The sequence below is a fragment of the Metopolophium dirhodum genome, chromosome 5, assembly GCF_019925205.1.
Source record: "Metopolophium dirhodum isolate CAU chromosome 5, ASM1992520v1, whole genome shotgun sequence".
NCBI classification, from domain to species: Eukaryota; Metazoa; Arthropoda; class Insecta; order Hemiptera; family Aphididae; genus Metopolophium; species Metopolophium dirhodum.
In genome coordinates this window covers 28,630,122-28,652,606 of record NC_083564.1, presented here as the reverse complement: position 1 = coordinate 28,652,606, position 22,485 = coordinate 28,630,122, and the positions used below count along the sequence as shown (strand labels likewise).

At 28.1% G+C, this 22,485-nt stretch overlaps 1 protein-coding gene across 2 annotated transcripts in view; it reads left to right on the top strand.

The window, feature by feature from the left end:
• Window positions 1-22,485, top strand: part of LOC132944311 (alkaline phosphatase-like) — a 279,149-nt gene that overhangs the window by 150,018 nt on the left and 106,646 nt on the right. For both annotated transcript variants that reach the window (XM_061013591.1, XM_061013592.1), the window contains exon 4: window positions 9,379-9,553. In XM_061013591.1, the coding sequence (XP_060869574.1) occupies window positions 9,379-9,553 (175 nt within the window). The remainder of the gene's footprint in view (window positions 1-9,378; window positions 9,554-22,485) is intronic.

Here is a 22,485-nt window from a genome sequence, read left to right as displayed (position 1 = left end):
TTCCGTTGTAAATATTATACTATACACACACACACACACACACACAAATATATGTATATATATAATGTTTTTGCGAGCGTGGGTGTGTGTGCAAAGCTATTGTTTTACGCCGGACGGCGGTGGCGAAAGGGAAGGTATAAAAGAAACAATAAATCCGTGTTTTCGCGTCGGCCGCCCGCGGCTGTAAACAATAATATTCGTCCGTGCCCGGTAGCCTGTGATCAAATTGTACAACAGGTTGATAACCGCACTGTGGTGCCGTTGGTGCCGATATTATAAAGGCGCTCGTCGAGTCCCGAGCCAAGTGCAGTGATACGTGGGTACAATGTAATTGAAAGGACTACCTACCTACTATATATTGTGCGAATCAGCGTTGGCCAGCATTTTTGTCGATAAAAAAAAAGTCGATAAAGGATATAAAAGGAATCACAGTTTTTAGTAGAAAAAAAAGATAAAAAGTAGGAAACAATTTAATTACATATTATTATTATTATTATTATTATTTTCTATCGAGATCAGTTTATATTCTGTGTCGTTATTTTACGATGACGTTGACGGCGAGGGCTTACTGGTCGGATCATCTGCACTGCACGGACACCTCGTCAAGCGAAGGTGAATTTAAAAGTAGACGTTTTCACGCGCCAATAACCTCGTCCAAGTCACGTACACAGTTATAACGTATAGCTCTGAAATATTATAAAAATATTGATTATATTTTTAAAATTTTCCACAGACATTTTTTAAGAAACACGCGTCATTATATAGTATTATAAGTACTAAAATCCCGAATACGAATACGAATCGATGGAAAACAACTTTACCTATGTGAATTTAGGTACCACTCTGGTAAACCGTGAAGAAATCCACTCGTCTTGTCGCGGTTCAAAGGATTTTTACGCACAGTGAATGTAAAATATATAAGGCCAACCGGGCCTTATAAAAGCGCAATGTTATAGTAATATTGGTTGTATTATATTTTTAAATTCTCCACAAACATTTTTAAGAAATACGCGTCATAATATTATTACGGGCACTATAATATATCGTATACGAACACGCGCTGGATAATGCGAATCGATGGCTAGCCGTCGTATATGTTGACCGTCGACCGAAGTTTAGCTACCACTCTGGTATACGGTGAAAAAATCCACTCATATTGTCATGCTTCAAAGGATTTTTACGCACAGATTGAATATCAAATCCATATGGCCAACTGGCCTTAGAAATTCGGAATGTTATAATAATATCGATGATATTATATTTTTAAATTCTCCACGTACATTTTTAAGAAATACGTGTCATAATGTTATTACAAGCACTATGTCGTACGAACGCTTGTCGGACAACGCGAATCGATGGCTAACCGTATGTTGACCGCGGCCGAAGTTTAGCTACTACTCTGGTATATACCGTAAAAAAGTCCACTCATGTTGTCAAAGGATTTTCGAACACAGAGCGAATGTCAATTCTATATAAGGCAGGGCAGGGCGAAGGCATAATTTCCCGGGCGGCACGCTCTTTTTCTTTGATCCACTCACCTGTCCGATCGGAAATTTTGGCCGTGTGGCAGTGTGTCCAAAAATGTGGCAGTTAACTAATTTGTGACGTCACACTTGTGCCACTGGCCCATAACCACCAGGCTGCAACGATGGACCCAATTTAACAGCCACATAAAACCCCACCATTTTGATGGCGAATTTAATTAAATTTATGTAGTTTTACTTGTTGTAGGTACCTACTGGTCGGACGACGAATAGGACGTCCGCATCCTTTTTTTCAGACTATGCATACGTTTCCCATAATTATTATTCGTTTAGTAGGTACCGTACGGTATTGACGCATAGTTTTAAATCAATAAAGGTTAGCAATTTTACATAATATATAACCCGCATAAGCTCGTTATAATAATATTATGAAGGTACCTACGTCTCCATTCAATATAAAACTGATTGCAGGTCTTCTATTTTTTAAATATTGGGTATGACTTGGTACTTCTCGGCATTTCACCAGATCGATGTGTATAAATATAGTTTGATAACTTCGTTACCTGTTTAAATTTCCAGATAAGATTTTATGATCATTTCTCATGATGTTTATTGTAAATAAAAATATGCTAATTACTAATAAATTACTCAAAGCCAATCACCTCAAACTTATTTATAATATAATAAATTACAAAGTAATATATACCTATATTATATATTCAGGGCGATTCACCAATTATATAGAACAAATTGCATTTTGATTGGACGTTTATTTGTTGGTATCGTGTAATAACCAAATTGTAACCGAGTTTACCAAGAATTGACTACAGTTTAACTTCTAACCCACTATATGATTACCAGTCGTTACCAACATAGTTACCACGCCCACACACGACACGACACGCTACTGTGAATCCGGTAACTCTTCCGTAACCGGCGTAACCTCATCCTCTTATAGGTAGGCGCGAGTGGTATCAAGTCAGTATTGGTTTCCGTGGACTGGCGGGGGTGGAGAAAATTTAGATATTGGTCGGTGGTAACATTTGGTAATAATAAAGACTAGATAATCCGGAACGACTTATAAGTACATTAATTAAATACCATAATTTCAAATATTTAGAATTTTTGTATGCTATTTAAGCTGTTTAAAATCATCCAATGTCGATACACGCTTCTTTGTTTTCAGATTAATATCACATTTTTGTATTGTACCACATTAAAGTGATAAACAATGATATTTTAAAGAATGGAAATCCATCCATATGAAAATTTGAACGAGTGTAGTATATAGTTTAATCAAATTCATAATTTTTATTTTATTTTCAATTCCTGTTCTAGGCTAAAAACTTGCATTTCTAATTTAAATATTTGATTTATAATTTGTATTTGGTATGTAGTTCAGTTATTTTCTTCAAATGTTAATTTAATGATAATTTCACTTACAGTATTCTTACCCTTTAGGGAGTAGGGTGTTATATATTTATTTATTTAATAAAGATCTGTTATTATTATGGTGTATTAAACTTTTTGTATACTAAGGACAAAAGCATTAAGTACACATGATAAGTTATAATAGGTTTAAATAATATATTGAATGTATGATTATTTGAAAATTATAGTAAATTATGAACAGATTCTTCAAAAATGTTTTATGTATGACATTAGTAAGTTAGTATATGATATAATATATTATGTTCTGTACTTAAGATACAAAAATTGTTTTAATGTTTCAATTTAAACGGTTTTTCATGAAAAAATTAGTTTTTAAAGTTAAATGTATCAATTATACGTGGTTCATTGATATTATTTTAATTTCTTAAAATTTAAAATTCATTACTTGAATTCGTCAATTGATTAACATGTATTTAATTGGAGTGCAGACGAAAATATATTTTATTACTTACCTATTTCTGTAAGTACATTTTAGGGTTTTAAGAGGAGTACTCCCAAATTATAATCATATAGAATCATTTTAATTAAAAATAGTATCTAAATGGTACATATGTAATGTCTTATTTTTTTTCATTTTCTCTACTTGTAGCTTGTCTGCGTGCAAGGAGCTCATAAACTATTTTAAAAGAAATCTCAGCTGGTGCTTTTTAATCGGTCTCCACTCAGAATATGAAGTTCTTAACAAAGCAAGGAATTCATTTATTTTTAATTTGTCTCAAAATGAAGATCGAAACTCACTACAACTGCTCGTGTTAAAATAGTAAAATTATAAATGCTAGGTACTTATATTTTTATTTCAGTAAGAAACAATGGTACTTTTTTCTGTTATTCGAATAAAAACCGTATGTCCGTATAAATATAATAAATAACAATACATGTGACATTAAGAAATGTATATATTTTTGAATATTATAAACTTTAAATTAATTCAACTTCAGATAACATAATATTATTATTCGTTCATCCTAGTTGAATAAAATTACAATCAATTTTTAGTTTAAACGAACTTGGTATCCAGGGATTTATTAGTCAACTAAGATTTGACAAGTAAATGTGGTTTAACAATGATGTAATAGTACACATCTTATTCGAAAGTTATTTGCTGAAAAATAATTAAGTTTTAATATTTATGTGAGTTTCAATGACACTTTAAGTGAACGACCACCAAATGATTTTAAAACAAACTGCATGAACGCCCAGATTAATAAATTGTTCATTATTAGGTCAAATTCTGGTTTGGGTTCTATTTGAATTAAATTTATGACGAAGCAAACTAGTCTATTATCTTAAAATTAAATTGTAAGCCCAATATAGGCACTATCCAACTAACTTAATAATTACTATAATTAAATTCAGTGCTAACTGATAAATTAAACGATTATCTGCCAGCTCAAAAGTAAGATTGATCTAGTCATGAATTATATGAGGCTTTAAAATAACCAAGTGGACTCTAAAATCATTTAGTAATATTATTATAGGATTATAAAATTGTTATTGTGATAAGTTTAAAAGACTATCGTTGTATAGCTACCAGTTATATTATAGAATTAAAATTACTTTTAGTACTCAATTTTTGTTCTTATTACATCAATTACCATAGGATAGACATTTCAATTATTTTACAGTGACTTTTTAAATGTTTTACATTTTTGAATTTGAGAAAATATTTTTAAAAACGACGTGAATTATGTAGGTAGCATTATTATTGAAAACTTATCAGTAACACAACAAGTTTATAATAATAAATATTTTATAAATTAGTTGTATTAGTTGTTCAAATTTAAGTATTTACTTTGACAGTTTAAGTAACTAGAACCTACCTTGTTGTTTTAAAAATAAATATCGCAACTTTATCAATATGGATTCAATATCAAAATGTGACAGTCATTAAATTGTTTTCATCCATAAAATGTTATATGTTTTAAAATGTTGGTTCTTGTCAGTATTTTAATTTTAAAGTTTTAGATACAATTAACTTTATTCAATCGTCTCCGAACTTCGAGCATTCAGTAGGTACCGAAGTAACTTACATTAATTTCATCAAAAATAAAACTAGCTCTTACATTTTGTAAAAATAAAAATTTCACATTCTGAGCGGAGCAAGGTTTTACAATGGTGTTTATTTTTTTTTATCCTGTATAAAAAATTTCTACCAAGAAAGAGTTCTTCGATTTCAACATATAGTATCTTATCTTTTAGCAAATTGGATTAAGATGGTACTTTAGAGAAGTCATTTTTCGATTTTCTCAATATTATTGAATGCAACGGGAAAACCCACCGAAAAATTACAAAAAACCGCTAAAAATGGGATTTTAATTTTAAACGCTTATTTTATCACCATAGAAACGAATAAAAATAATAATAAAAATAATGAATTTAGTTATCTTGTTGTAATTTATAATATTAATTCAACTTACAGGCTATATAATAAAATATAATAACAATATAAAATATCCAGACTGACAAACCGTCTCCGCTCAGAATCGTTTTTCGTATACTATGATATCATTGAATTCAAATTTAATACAATCCATTATACATTGACCAACAAGTAACCTACTGTACAGCAGAGCGACATCCACTTACCCGCTTTTTATTATTATTATTATTATTTTCATAGAAAATAATAATTTTATTTTGCGAGTTAAATTATATTATTATTTATTAGGCATTTCTAATATCTTCGTTACTATCCGACGTTATTATTGACGTTATAAACGATACCCACTTTATTAAGAGGTACATAAACTTAACAGTATAGCAACTACAATCTAGGATTAATTATAGACATATCATACTCATTTGTTCATCATCTCATAATATTATGGTAGCCACTAATTTCAAGTAAACATAAGCCGTAAAATCGATTTGATTATAAATTATATTGTAATTGATAGTAGCAGAGTAAATACCGGAAAACTAATTTTGCTATAGAATTATTAACATAATGTAAGAAACCGGAATCACTAAATACCTTTTTGGATTAAATTAGAAATAGTGAGATAATTTAAGCCAGTATATTACTGTATATAAAAACAGGTAGGTATACAAAACAAGTTATCAACCTTAAAACAGTTTTTATACTCTTCAAGCTTTAAGAACCAATTGGATCACGAAATATACCGAGAACACAAGTTCAAATAATATTATGTTTGTTATTTAAAATATAATAAATTATTATTTTTTTAATTTTTGTAACTACATAATATAATATGAATACCTATATCTTGTATCAGCGTAAATTTAAAAAATGAATTTCTACAAACTGTATAAAATTGCACGACTAATTATTTTGTATACTTACGTTTTTTGTTCCCTAACTTGAATACGAAATTAAGTGATAAATATTTAGTATTCCACTGGTATTGTAAATAAATAAACACTGAGAGCCTTTGAAATATTATTAAAAACTTGTATAACTTATTTTATTATTTACAAGACGAATAATGCATAAATGTACAATCGATCAAACTGCCGCGGACGGTGACGTTTAGTGCATAAACAATAGGTAGGTAGCTAAAGATTATGTAAACAAAAATGTAATGAGCAATATTTAAAATAAAATACTGAATATAAAATAAAAATCATACTTTACAATAAAATGCAAAAAATACATTTTAAATATTATTTGTTATAAATTATAACACAATTTTGGCTCCACAACAGGTCTAACTTGTTGTCTAAAAATAATTAATAATATTTCTGTTTATCGATACACAAATATCTGAAGGGTTTATATGCAATTTTAATGTAAAATGTTCAAACTTTGTCGCACGCCGTAAAATAATTTAAAGGATAAACACTATGCACATTGGCTTTTCGGTATAATCTTTATGTGTAATCGGGAGAAAACTAACTTGTGTTCCAACATTTATTTTTTCATTTTTACATGAATAGTAATTTTTTAGGGAGGAGCAAAATATTATAAACAATATGTTTTACTTATCCTGTCTAAAAATGTAGTGAAGAAGAAAGTGAAATCTTTCTACTTCTTAAAATAATATATCAAAAATAAAGCTATACATGTGAACACTATAATAATAATCGAAGTTTTTTAGAACTGTAAAATTAGCGAATATAATATAACATCAAGTATTAGTACTACTTATCCATACTATTATTATTATTTATTTATTTATTTATTTATACGCCAAACAGCAATTTTCAAGAATACAATTATAAGCTTATACAAAATAATCAAGATAACAACTGCAATATGAAAATCATTACGCGACCTTAAATTCTAAAATGACAGTTATTTCCATTTGTTTTAATTTTATTGGCTTATGTGATTATTTAAATAAAGTAGAATACGATGTAAAGGATGATTGTGCCGGTAGGATGATAAATGGACATCAAAAAGGAAGCTCAACAGAAAATTTCGGGAGGAGAGAATATTTTTTTAAACCTATGTAATATGTCTTAATTGATAGCTTGGATAAGTGCGTCATTAAAAATTGCATTAGCGTGGTGAATACTGTGTAAAGTGAAAACATCTTTGTTCAGTCAAAGGAACTTAAAAATAATTGCGATGTGGAAGACAAGTCACATGATTTGAACTTTGAAGTCGCGGAATGTACGATCGCTTTGAGATTTGAAGAGATATTGGAGGGTATAATTAATAAACAGCAGATGGCGATCGGCATAGGAGACGGGGCTGACAAGAGCTGTGTTAGGACATATCTAGATAAATTATCCAGATAATTATTTTTTTATCTTTTATCTTATCTAGATAAATAAATATAAGTTATCTAAGTATTTATTTTAGATAAAAATTTAACTTATCTAGATAAACTTACAAGTTAAATTTTTTGGAGAAAATTAACTAGATCTGTTCGAAAATGTTTTATTTTTATTCTCATAATTTGAGGCACATTTTGTACGTAAAATAACATCCAGGGCTAAACATATATGAAGTTATTCTGAAAAGACTATACATTATTCCTATTTAGTACTTATCACTTATTAGTAATTAATATTCTGTATTCGGTTAATAATATATAAAATAATATACTAATTCAATTATGTAATTAGCCTATATTAGTATATTACTGTTACAACAAATATGTCAAATTACCAGAATTTTATAAATATTTTTAAACTATAATTAAAATACGAATAATAGAACAGATGGCAAGTTATAACCACCGCCGCCCCAAACAAAATTCCATAAAATATAATAGTATTCATTGAGAAATAAAGATAAACCAGCAGTCTATTCTTTCCGTATTTGCAATGCGTCTGAAATTAATGACAATATTGATAAGTCTGACGAGCAATACATGAGATGCTATTTATATATTTCGGGTTTTATGTTTTATATTATAAATCTATGGACCATAAACAATCTCTAAACCAATTTTAATTGCACATGACTTATAATAATAATTAACATTATGTCGTATACACAAATATACATTACTCGTAAATATCTTTTCAATGTTGTTAATTAATAATAATAATAATAATAATAATAGTACGTGACACGAAAAGTGGCCGGTGACCCCACCACCAGCCCGGAAAGAACGGCCGTTAGCCATGGGTTTTCTTGTGTGTGTATTATTTTGTGTACTTACACGACGGTATATAATATATATTTTTAAATTAGTTGTTCTAATTAAAATTTCTAAAATTATCTGTTATTTAAATATTTAGATAATTATCTATAGATAAAATATTTTTATCTTTTATCTTTTATCTTTTTGTTAGATGAATTTGATTTGTTTATCTTTTATCTGTATCTTAGATAAATTTTAGTGTTGTTATCTTTATCTTTATCTAGATGATTTTTTTTGTTATTTGTTCCTAACACTGGACAAGAGTAGGCGATGAAACTGTTATGGAAAGACAATTGTAATTGTAGTAAATTATGTCAAGAAGACCTCAGCTTTCGTTAAACTGCCGGAAAAAGTAAAGGTATGAGAGTAATGAATGGATAACATGGGGAAGAGGTAGCTGAGATGACACCAGATGCAGTAAGCCCTAGGTAGACTATAGACCAATTGATTTATAAATTCTGGTGGTTAAAGTCACAACATAGAAGGACCGAGGATGGGTAGAGTGGTAGACGGACGAAATGAGTTGTTAAATGGGTAAAGTGTAGGCTTGCAAGAGTGTCATTTGGTGGCTGATGAGCATAACTTCTAGTACCGATACTATCTATACTGTATAAATGAATAAATAAATTAGTAATTTACATAAAACGCATACAGAAAAATAATATTCAAACGCAAGCATTGTGGTTTAAAAAAAAGATGTCAGTTGTATATTGTAGTGTATACATAAAATTAGAATTTAAAACAGGAGGCATAATGATATCATCTCTGCACCCCCCTCCGTCAAATGCAAGAGGGAAAACTGCTCCCCTTTATCTTCCAGCCTATGTGGATTTTTTTTTTAACCTAACATAGTATAATAATGATGTTTAATAATTTTTTTTCAGACCTACAATTTAAACGCTCAAATCGGCGAATCGTCAGCATGTGCTACTGCATTATTGTGTGGCGTAAAAGCCAATTTCGAAACAGTTGGCTTGGATGGCAATGGAAAGTTTGAAAACTGTTATTCTAGTTTTGGGTCTAGAGTTGACTCATTGGCCTACTGGGCTCAAAAGGAAGGTACGTGTTATTTTTTTGTTTAGAAATGTTCATTCGATAGATATTGGATTTTATAATTCATCAACTTATAAAGCTATATTATCCTAACTTAACCATATTATTCCAGCGGCGAGTATTGGTAAATTAAAAACTATATTATATTATTTTAGACTTTGAAGAGTTTCTGGAGATTTATATAAGTTTATTATTATAGGTAGTTCGTGATCTTTGACAAAATAAAACAATACACTATTATGTTATATTGTATAACATATAATAAAAACCACATAATAATGATGTGCTATTACATATACTTACTTCTAATCCTAGCTAGTTCGAGAACTCTGAAATTGCATAAACTATTATGTTAGGTGAATCTTTCCGTAATATAACTTTCTTCGTTATATTGATCACCACGTCTTGTTGTCCAACAAAGTTTATTCAGTATATTAAAACTGTATTAATTAAATTTGCTTCAATAACCCGCTAAGTAGTTTACACAGTAGTCTATTGAAGATAATTAATTCACTACGTGGAGTTCATATTGTTTCAATAGTTTATTTTTTACAATGAACATGGTTTAAACAAATCGGTACACTCGTCGATGACATTTTTAGCACCTTTAAATAGTATTTAAGTTGTAATCACTAATAATAATATATTATGTAATATGTATTATGAAAACAATAATACAATTAATTACAGAAAAATAAAACAGTCATTTAAAATACATATAACAAAACATGTTAGAGTTGTGAAATATTAACTAAGGACATCGGTTCTATTTTAACTTATAAAACCAATTAAGTTTGATATAATATTATTATAAGCCCCATAAACACTTAATGTGCCATAATGATGTTCTGATTACTTCAAGAACTTCGTAGTAAGACACATCCATTGCGTAGAAATAATCAATACATTGAGGAGTAACACGCTGTATAATTTGTCCATACCGTTAAGTATTATTTTAAGCATCGGTTTTCTAGAGCTTGGAGCTTTTTTAGGCTTAATAGAGGACATAACAACACGGTCGTTTTCTACAACATGATGAATTTAGGTACTAGGCACTGAAGCATGAAAATCATAAAAGTTGTTAAAGATCTATATTTTAATAGAATTATATCTAACGTTGGATGACAATACATTTACGCCACTTTTACACGTAGCTAACAAACAATCGATCTTACAAACACGTGACTGTATTGTCTTGCATCGAAAGGGTTTATTTTAATAAATACAATAAGACAGAGAAGCCTGATTGTGGTTCAAATTAAGGTAGCCAAATTTTCCAAATTATAAGTATCCCGATTTCATCCAAACACACATTGGTTTACAAAATATAACGTATACATAATTTATAAAAAAATTATATATTATTGGTCGATTATAAATAAAGTTTTACAAACAAATATTTTTATTAAAATGCATCATAAATAGTATATAGGTACATGCAAATAGTTTAGTTCGTAAAATAAAATAAAATAAATATGAAATTATAAATACAAAGAGCAATAATATTAAAACACTTATAATTTAACAAAAATGTTATGTAACAAAAATACCTAATAATAGGATAATAATTTTTGTATGGAACAATTTAATAATATAAAAATTACTTAATAATCGAGTCAATAAAATATAGTCAATTAAAAAAAAGAGGGTAAGTGGATGTCGCTTTGCTGTACAGTAGGTTACAAGTGGGTCGCTGTAATGGATGGTGTTAAATTTGAATTCAATGATATAATATAATTGTTTTAGAAAAACGATTCTGAGCGAAAACGGTCAGTCAGCCTATGATATTACTAAGTATATTTGATGATATTATTGTGAATAAAATAATTTATATTTAACCTATTTACGTGAAGCCTTGTTTTCAATTTTCAATCCTTAGCTATAAAAGTTGAACATTTTATACATTTTCAACTACAAAATAATTAATAAATTATAAATTTGATAAATGTTGTCAAAATTTGAACTTTAAATGCTTATAAAAAAAAATTGTGCTATGTATTTTTAATATTGTTCAACTGCTATTAGAACGATATATCAGGAGCCTCATATTAAATTTTCACGCTTTTTTACCAAACAAATAAAATTTTATTGATATTTATAGAAAAAAAAACTAAAAAAATTTAAAACTAACAATGTCCGTAAACAGCTCAAAAAGAGTCAAAATATTTGGAAAATGTTATGGTGTATAGGAAATGTAATTATAAACATTCAGTCAAAATGTCATGTCCCTACGGTCATTTGTTTTAGAGTTACACCAAAAACCAAAATCGATTTTCTCAAAAACAGATTTTGCGTAAAAATTCTCGTTTTTCCTTAATTTTTACTTTTGACCCCCCAAAGTACCAACTAGATTCATTATCCTATCAGAAATGTTACTGTTGAAGAAAATCCAAGCTCTTTTACTGTCCTAAAAGGTGATGACAGACACAAAAATAAAAAAAAAACACACATCATTGTAAAATCAATACATTCATCGTTCCACTCAGAATCTAAAATATCAGTTAACAATAAAGTGGTAAAAATAGTAAAATATAATTTCTCAGAACAAACCTTTTTTATTAGTAAATACGATTGTTTATTTCTATTGTTGTATTCTTGACAAATGTAGTTCTTTCTAATTATAACAATAAAGAACTAAAAATTGATCTATTGTTTTGTATCAGTACATACATTACGAATAATTAAATATTCGTAATACAATTAATAAATAATTCAAATTAAATAATCAACATTAATACAGCATTTCCTTTATTTGTTATGTTCAAAAGTCAACACATTTATATTTATTTACTTTTAACTATTACTTATAATATACAGTGTTGAGAAAATAGAAAATATGATTAGTATAATAATTGTTGTATTAGTATTTATTATCAACTGATAAAAATGATATCTCTTCGCAATTCGGGATAGACGTGTTCGATTTCATTTGATTAGAAAGGCAGAGGTAAAAAATTATTAATCGGTAAAAAATTTACCGTACATTTTAACAATTTTTTTACCGGTAAATTATTTTTTACCCCAAACACGAGTTTTTATTTCTTCATTCATACATATTAAATAATTAGTTATGTTGGTGGGTATTCGAAAGATGAAAATCAATTGGATAATCATAATAATATCATGAAGTTTCCATTTTAAATAACATTGTTTTATATTATTAACGAACGTGAAAAATGTATTTTTGTTGGTTCATCAAATCGCACATTTACATTTAAATACATTAATCTATCGTTACTAAATAGCATTCAGAAGTGAATGAATATATTCCTATATAATAGTAGTCATTTTTTTTGGGTATAAAAGATTATTTATAACAATATTTAGGTAGGTACTTTAAAAATACAGATAAATTATTCAATGCATCTTTAATACCTACGTATTTAATTTTTTCAACTATAGTTTAGTTAATAGTTATTAAGTGAATAAAGTATAGGTATTATAAGGAAACTACGGAGAGTAACAATAATAATATATTTATGTAATGAAACGTATTAAACAACAATTTATTTATAAATGTATTGAAATTGTGATTTAAATATCCATGTACGGTATATAAACACTTTTAAGAAACTCACAATTTATTAATCTTATTCCACAATTAAACATTCCATCATACTTTCATTCTTTTCTTTTTTATTTTAATTAATTGTTGCTTCTTAATTACTATATGACCTACTGAAAAATAATAACATCCTTTTTTACTCTTATTTTTAAAATATACCATTGAAAATTTCTATGCAACTCTAAATTCTCATATTAGTAAGGTAAATATTTATGATTTCTGAATTGAGAATAATATGTGTTACAAACAATATTAAAAATTGATACCTACCTGTGTAGATTACTTAACAATTTAAAATTAAAATAAATTGTTGGTACTTGGTACATGTGGATATTTGGAATGTAGTAAGTGCCTATATTGATTTAAAAACAAATTTAAATACAAATCATATTATATATTATTTTTTTTTAATTAGTAATTTCAAAATAATGTTACATGCACATTATTTAGGATAAGGTAAAAAATAATGATCTAAAGGCCTTATATTTTGGATACTGCAACTATAATACAGATATTTTAAATTTTGTTTATATTTTATTTAATATTTAATGTTTAAATAATTTATTACAATAATATGTTTAGTTAATAATATACTATGCACATTGATTTTTTTACATATATTATGTAAGACGTAGGTACAGAACATTCACATGCCAATCAAATGATGTGTTTTTCTATGATTTGAGGTTATTTTTAATAATATTATATCTAGTAGTTATATCTTATATGACGTGTAAAATTAATAAAATTAAATTGCTTACTATTTTAGTATTTACTTATTATAATTTTCTTCTCTAAATCATCCTATTTTATTTTTTTGTACAGACTAAAACTAAAAAAAAATCCTTAAAATAATAATATTAATTAATAACATTGTGATATTACAATAACCTGTATTGAAAATAGGCCCGTAGCCACGGAGGGCAAACTGGGGCATTGCCTTCACTGGAAATGATCGCCCCCCCCTCTACAACGAATATTAAGTGTTGTATGTACCTAGTGGAATGTTATGGTTATATATAGGTATGCATTTTATTGCCTCCCCTAAAATTTGGTTCGTCTCACTTGAAGATTATTTGTCTAGCTACGGGCCTGATGTGTAGCAGTGAAATAATTTAATCGAAATAGCAGTCCAACAAACGTTTGAATATAGCTATAGAAATATATCACACCACGAAAATGTCATAATAACCTCAATAGGCTGGTTATCTGGTCTCCGTGATTGTAGGTCGTTGTGGGATAGAAAGGAAAATACGATAGGTAATCAGATTGTAATATATATATATGATACAAGAGGTTACCAGATGGATTTAACCATGTGTAATAATACGAGTACCACTATGAGTACCTCCGAGTCAGATAATATTGTTAAAACGATATATTGCCAATTGTGAATTTATTAACTTTGCTAAACAACAATGAAACAAAGAGTATTTTACTATCGATTATCGACCACCGTCCTAGCTACAAACGAATAATAATAATGTACATTTACCTCTGCAGTAAGTACCTAAAGTTAGGTTGTCTCGACATAATAATATAGAATTGAAACTGCTTTGGAGAATCCGAAAAGAGATGGACGTCTGACACACAGTATTGGAATTTCTAGAGTGTTTTTTTTATATGTTCAACGATAAGATATCAGTTTCGACTTCGTTTAAGAAGGTCTGTGTATATAATATTATCTGGGAATTAACTTAAAAGTTAATGGACTCTGGTGACCATGTGGTTTTTATGTAATTTTAGCTAGGTTATTTTTGTTACGACGACAAGAACATTTGGCATTTAAATATTTGAATAGGAAATGTTGGTTAAAACGTTTTCAGCGGGAATATTTCAGCTATTGTACAAACGACTCTCGGTTATGCGTTTTTTACTTCTTTTAATGCGGGCTGTGTGCTATCTCTTGGTAGTACATACTGATTTGTACATAAGTGCATGACAGTTTTAATTTACTGAGGTTGAATAATGTCGACAAGCTAATTATATTATGTTATATAGGCTGTAGCAACTATAGTAGTCAGGTATATATAAATATTTTATTATGACATTTACTAAATACTTGGACACGAGCTTAAGATACGTGTCGGTTTGAAGTTTTTCGTAGGCCCCATGGTTCCGTTTTAATGACAATACGCATGTCTCATTATAATTACTCGTTCTTAAATGATGTTCACAATAATTTGGTTTACCGTTAGGTTTCCATATTTCGCTTCCAACGACTCTGACAGTCATATCTACGTTGGTGTCATGACATAGATGATTCGCTTCAGGTCCATCCACCTATACTTTTCTCGATACCTATTAAAATAAAAATAAAAATAAGTTTGCACACGATATAAGTATAGGTCCTTACAACGTTATAATAATTGAACATATTAATAGGTATATTATTATACGATGTACTATTATACTATTTATATACTATATAACCTATATAACCTTTATATATAGGTTTCTAGAAATTTGTTTAGAACACCAGTTATATCTCTGTTGTGTCCGCCAGTCCATTAGTAAGTTACCAGTACATAGTTATACGATTGTTGATATTAATAGATAATATTTATTTATTGTCCATAGTCGCTGTACATATTAAATTGTACATGTAACTATAATTTGTGTTTTATTAAAATACGGTTTGAGCGAGCTTCGATGAGTGGGCTTTCCTATATTTTGCTTTATATTATGCATATCATTTTTATTTATATCGTTTTCATTAATATCATTTCAAGAAACCAGACGAGATATTAAGAACAGGTGTGATGATTTTTTTTCGTCTTCCCAATCACGATTCGGTATGTATCGTGGTGTATTCTGATATAAATCTGAAAAGCAACGATAAATTCACATTAAATCACATTAATTTAAAATCACATTAAAAAATAAAACGAATTCTGAGAGGTGTTTGGTTAACCTTGCTGATATTCCATCAACATTCTATTTTTGTCTTCTGATAGGTAGTTGATTATCATGCTTAGAGAAAATTGAAAAATTACTTCTTCGAAATAATATCATTCAGACACAATCTCCGATCTTTAAAAGTACTTTTTGTATATGTGGGTACCTACTTCAATATATTTCTTTACTCGTTTTATACTAGATAGAGTGTTTAGAGAAAAAGAAAAAAATCTATGTTCAAGTCCAGTTTTTTTTGGACTTGAATATGCTCCGAAACAATCCGACGGATTCAAACGAGGTATTTTTTTAATTTACATAGCATATTATGGAGCAGGCCATAAGTATAGTTTTAGACACCCGACTCCTGGTCACATATAATAATTTTGAAATCGGTTGAACTTTTAATGTATGAAAACGACTTATGTTTTTTTTTTTAAATACCTACTGTATTGTAAAATTCTATGATTATGTGGGTATGTGTGCGAGTATAATTAATTACGTAAAAATAAACACCTGCAGTTTATATATCCGAGACGTTTAATATCGACATCTGATAGTAATATTAAAAATGAACTTATCTTCTATATTGGCCCACTTCTGTGCACAAGAACCGATCGTGATTCGTATATCGTATTAATATTGTAAACGTCAGGTTTCAGGGCTTACAGACTACCTACTGGGTCACACCAAGTATTTTAATACACTTAGCACCATTATTGAATATCAAATTATATAAAATTGTTCAAGTCCACTATACATATTATACTAACAAGGACGGGTGAAAGTATTCTTGCACTAATTGTAGGTTTGTTTAATAATCGTCCACGAATCACTATAGATGTATGATTGTAATATGATTTGAATATTTTGTAATGGTAAATAAAATAAAACTGATCATAATAGAAGCGTTAATTGGTACTGTACTTTATATTAACTACTATAACAGACAATAATTTACTAAAAAAAAGTAGCCATTAACGCACTTGACGGGTTTTTTATGGTTTATTATTTTGATCAATATAGTCAATGGAGTGTGGAATGTAGGTACCTATATAATCTGTGCGGTCAAAAGAATCATGGTCTGTAACAAAAGTGTAAGTAGTCAGTATATTATGATTGTGTAGTAATTGATTGATTGGATTGTTTGGTAGTGACTGTGTTAGGCTATTATGTTTTTTTTATTCCAATATAATATAGTAGTTTAAGTAATTATAAATGTTATAATATACTAGTATAGGTAGCTATAAATTGTATTATTGATATTGGCTAAAGTTTCATCGATAAGATATTCCATGACATAACCTATCGGCTGACGGCTATCAAGTTAGCGGAACAAATTATTAAAATACAATATTAAAATGAAAATATTGTTCATACAATTTAAAAGTTTTAGTCAAACTGAAAAACTTGTATGGGATAGTTGGTTTTAATAAACTCTTATGGTACTAATTGGAAATCAATTTTCTTTTTTTAGTCCAACAGCAGCTGCTAAAAATTGTATGACGATTAAATGAGTTTTGAATTATTTACGACTGTGATTAAAGATGAATTTGTTTTTTTTTTTTTTAAAAAAAAGCAAAATATGAGGCCGAATAATTGTCTTATCCTTAGTTTGTTTTTAATTAAGCAACAGCATGTTGCTAGGTTAGGTTATATAATATTAATTTCAAAAATTGTAGAGATATTTTGTTTTCAAGTGGGATTATTCAAATCATTTGGTAAGGAATTCACAATTAGTTATTATCTTTTTACTATTTATTTTTAATGTAATATTTTACTTTAATAAAAGTATCAAATAAAATAATATACATTTTATGGATCTCCTAAGTTTTCACTCAAAATCTAATCTCATAAAATATTGAATTTTTGTTATATTGTATTAAATTGTATTTATATAAAAAAAAAAAAATAATAATATTGAAAGTAATTGTATAACTCTAAGTACCTACTAGTTATTATAAACCGAGTGTTGTTTGTGCATTTATAATAATTATCAATTTTTTATTTTATATTAAAAAAGTGTTCTAAAGAAAATTCCACCCTAATCCTGTGTTATAACTTTTAAGCACTGATAAATAATTTTTCACAAAATATGTTTTTACGTTTATCAACATACTTAATAGTTTTTTTTTCTTTGAAAAGATATTAAAATAGCAAAAATCCAATAAACGAAGTTATAGCACGATAAAATATGTTCTTATGTAGGTATTTTCATGTTTTGCATCGAATTGAAAAAATAATACATTATTATGGTATACATTTTTATAGTAGTTCAAAAATAGTTCTAAAATGTACTCACATATTTAGGATAATACAGTTCTATTAAAACATTTTAAATTTATATTATATTATATTGTGTCGTATACGCCGCGGCCGATCTCTCCTGAATGACCCACATTTGTCTTGTCCTATCACTTATATATTATCATTCAACTTAGTTACAATGTTGCTGCGTCTGCTAAAACTTACTAACTATAGCCTATAATCTTTATTATAAGACTTAATACTAAACACTATTGCAAATTTCATACATGTTTGGTTAATCTAGTTAATAGTCTTAATACTAACAATGTTTATGTTTATACGATACGACAATTGTTATCATAAAAACTAATAAGATGGATTTATGTTTTCTACAAATCTCAATTCACATTTATCGCGGCTGCAATATTTGTCGCTTGTGAATTTACCGTCAAAATAAATAATTGATATCTATTGATCTGATACAAAACGGGGTAATAAGTGTTTTCTATTCTATTAAGACCAGCTCTTTCTACGCCACGCAATTTATTTTACAAATTCTACACTGTGTGTGGAATTCAATTTAGTAATATTTTTCCAACATTTGCCATAAAATAAAACCTAGAATACATATGTTAATTTTTCGAATGCAGAAAACTATTCAAAAGAACCATTAAAACCAAAAATGATTATGGTTGAATTTTCAAATATTGTTAATTACTTTTAAGGGTTTCTAGTAGGTATCATATTAATTTTCGAGGATCTTTTTCATCGATCACTGAGAATTTGGAGACACGTCCAAGATTAGGATTCAATAAGTATATTTCAAGAACTCAGAATTCGCTTTGCAAGTCTGATGTGCGAATTATAGCTGAACTTAGTCTTGTAACTAAAGACGACTAAAGAAAACTAATTTAACAAACTATTGGACTCAGCAATTAATTCACAAACAAGATGACATTTTAACACTATTGAAAAATTATTTAGAAGATAACTGGATTGAATAAATTAAAGAGGACCAGCAATATTTCTAGTAACAAAATGAAATTTTTTTTTGTATATTTGAAAAAAATATACATCCCCCTAAATGGCCTTAACCAACAATTGTGTTAAATTGTGGAATTAAGTCTTTGTATCCATTTAGAACTCGTCACATCCATAAATATAGAAATGTGTATACTAATTCAAAAATAAACAGTCATAGATATACTGTTGCAAACAGATCAACTAAGCACGAAAACTAGGAATCAACATAAAATACAAAGACCTCGCAAAATGAATTCAAAAAATATGTAACGATTATGAAAATATAATTCAAGTAGAATTTAATAAGAAGGCCCATAGTATCTAACTTAAACATTGAAATTATCATAAATGATTACCCTATTATAATCTTAACTATATTTTTAAAAAAATATTTCTTATTTATTTTTTTATATTTTATATATTAAAAATTATGAAATATTTTATAATATAATGATATGATGATAAATTCCCGGCTATAGCCCTAATTAATTGATGAGTCTAATATAAATGTGAACCAACAATTATTGTTTAATTTAGTATCTAATCTATAGACCGTCATCCAATTTATTATGTTCGAATTTATAATACGAAAGTGCTTACTTAATGAAACAACGTTGGTAATTTTCATAAAATTGCTGCGTTTTTACACCACATAATATCTATTGACTATTTGATAAAATAAAATGAAAAAAATGATTGGTATCAAAGTGATACAACTTTTTAGGTTTTCATACTATATATTATATAGAATAGTGTGATATATATTATATTTCTCTTGACTACTGGTTTTTATTTAATTTCCTTTAACCTTTATTTGACGCGGTATTATTTTTCAATCTAAATTATTTCCGTAAAACGATTCAACAAAAACAACGAACGAGTTTGACCTAACATAACACGCTTCTTCCCCTTCCCGATCACTGCAGAACTTTAGACAGATATAATGTATTGTTTCTTTTATGAAGGAAACATTGAAAAATCATATCCAGCTTGTATACGCCCAACAATTTTCGAAAATGTCGATACATTTTTAATCATTTTGTTATCAAACTGAAAACCGAATAATAATCCTGTAAGATTCAAAAAATAAAAATAATATCGCTTTAAATTTAAATGTATTAAAACAGTGGAAACATGGATGATCATAGAACATTATAAAAACTATAATATAGGTATTAATGGAAAATATTATTTACTCAAATAACCAAAATCCTCGTACGATTTTATAGGAAGCGCTTTTATTTAATGTCACATTTGTACGAACAATGTTTTAGAAATATTAATTAACCCACGGTTGAAAAGTGGAAACTAAATTGACTGTACTATTTTTAATCAAAAACGAAATTTGAATAAATTGAACATTGGAATTATTTTCATACAAGTATCATGCAACACTCATAAAAAAGTGGTGAAAATACATTTTTAATAAATGAGAAGCATAATATTTTATCACTCGTCTCGTTTGGTCTTAATTCTATACGTGTATTACGTTTAGTATAATATAATAACTAAACGTATCTAAAACTGAATTCTATCGTTCACGTTATTAATTTTTAAAATTAATTTATTGCTGTATCCTAAAATTAACGTAGAAAACAATTTTCGAATTGAAAGAGTTACAAAGAAACTTTTTGGATCAAAACAAAACGGTTTAATCAAGCAGCGACAAAAAGCGTAAGGTTTCTGAGTCCTAAACAAATAAACCATTATAGTGTCAACTTTATAACATAATAACACTATAAAAGAATAGTAAAATATTATCGAATACCATCACACGCGTCATGCCAAATTATAAACAATGCAAAATATCTGGGTACAAAAACTATTGTGGTTGAAAGAACAATCGTATTGATATAATATTGGTACCGTGAACGAAATAACTTTGATAAAATTGTATAATATCAAAGAATCAGAATAATATGGTAGGCACCTACTTTTGAATAAAGATTCGTTTGAAGTATTTGAAGTCCTTTCCGGATAAATGTACAATCTTGAGTTAGAACCTATAATTGACCCCCCCCCCCCTCAGAATATAATGATTTTGAATAGATCAGAAATAGGATACCTAGTAGTTGGGGCACAATTTGTTTATACCTGATTATCATTCAAACTTTTTTAAATTTTTTTTTTCCCATAAATGTCAATACATTTTATTTTTTCGGTAAAAAAACGTGAAAATGTAATACAAGGCTCCTGATATATTGTTACAATAGCGGTTAAAAATTTTAAAAATACATAGGCACAATTTATTTTATAAGTATTTAAAGTTACAATTTTGACAAAATGTATCAACTATGAAATATGTGTTAAGTCTGCTTTTTTTCACACCGGTTTGGGGGAACAGACTTCTTGTAGAAAACACAAAAATACCAAAAATGTTTTATTGTTTTGTTAGACACTAGCACCGCTAGGCTCTTGCCCCACCTGACCTTACCTAATGTGAAGAAATATGATGTTCCGAGAAATGTATTGTTGAGTGGAATAGTTTGGCGGGTTAGAATATAATAGACATCGTTATTATAAAATGTATCAAATCTAATAAACAGTAAAAATGTGTGTACGAACGGGTCGCGTAACTCGACTAACTGCATGAAAACGTATTCAGATAATATATCTGTGTCCAGACTTCGTAATTGGAATGTGTCAACTAAGCATTAATTGATTACTATAATAATGTATAGTATGTTGTATATCCTTATACTTAAATTGCAGTGTATGTAAAAACTAATATATTTATATACTGAATATACTGGGTGTATTGGTTACGCTATTTCAACACTTGATCTTGAACAATATATACCCATAGAAATTACACATACAGGGTGATTCTTTTATCATTGAACACTCATTATTTCAAAAAGTGTAAATGTTTTTGAAAATATTATTTTATATAGTTTAAGTTTACATAGTTGTATACATTAAATATATAATATATATATATATATATTTATTTATCTCATCCCTAACATTTCCCTAAGGGTACCTGGTACCTAGCCCGTGCTGTTGGCTTGGTCAGGATGTCAGATAACTGTTCCATGCCGATTACGAATTCCAGTGAAAACATCCTTTCATTGAAATTCTCACGAATGCAATGATATCGAACATCGATATGTATAGTTCACTTGTGGTATTCCGGGTTCTTCACTAGTTCGATTGCACGTGGGTTGTCCGCATACAAAATATGTTCATCTCCATGTGTCCCCGGAAG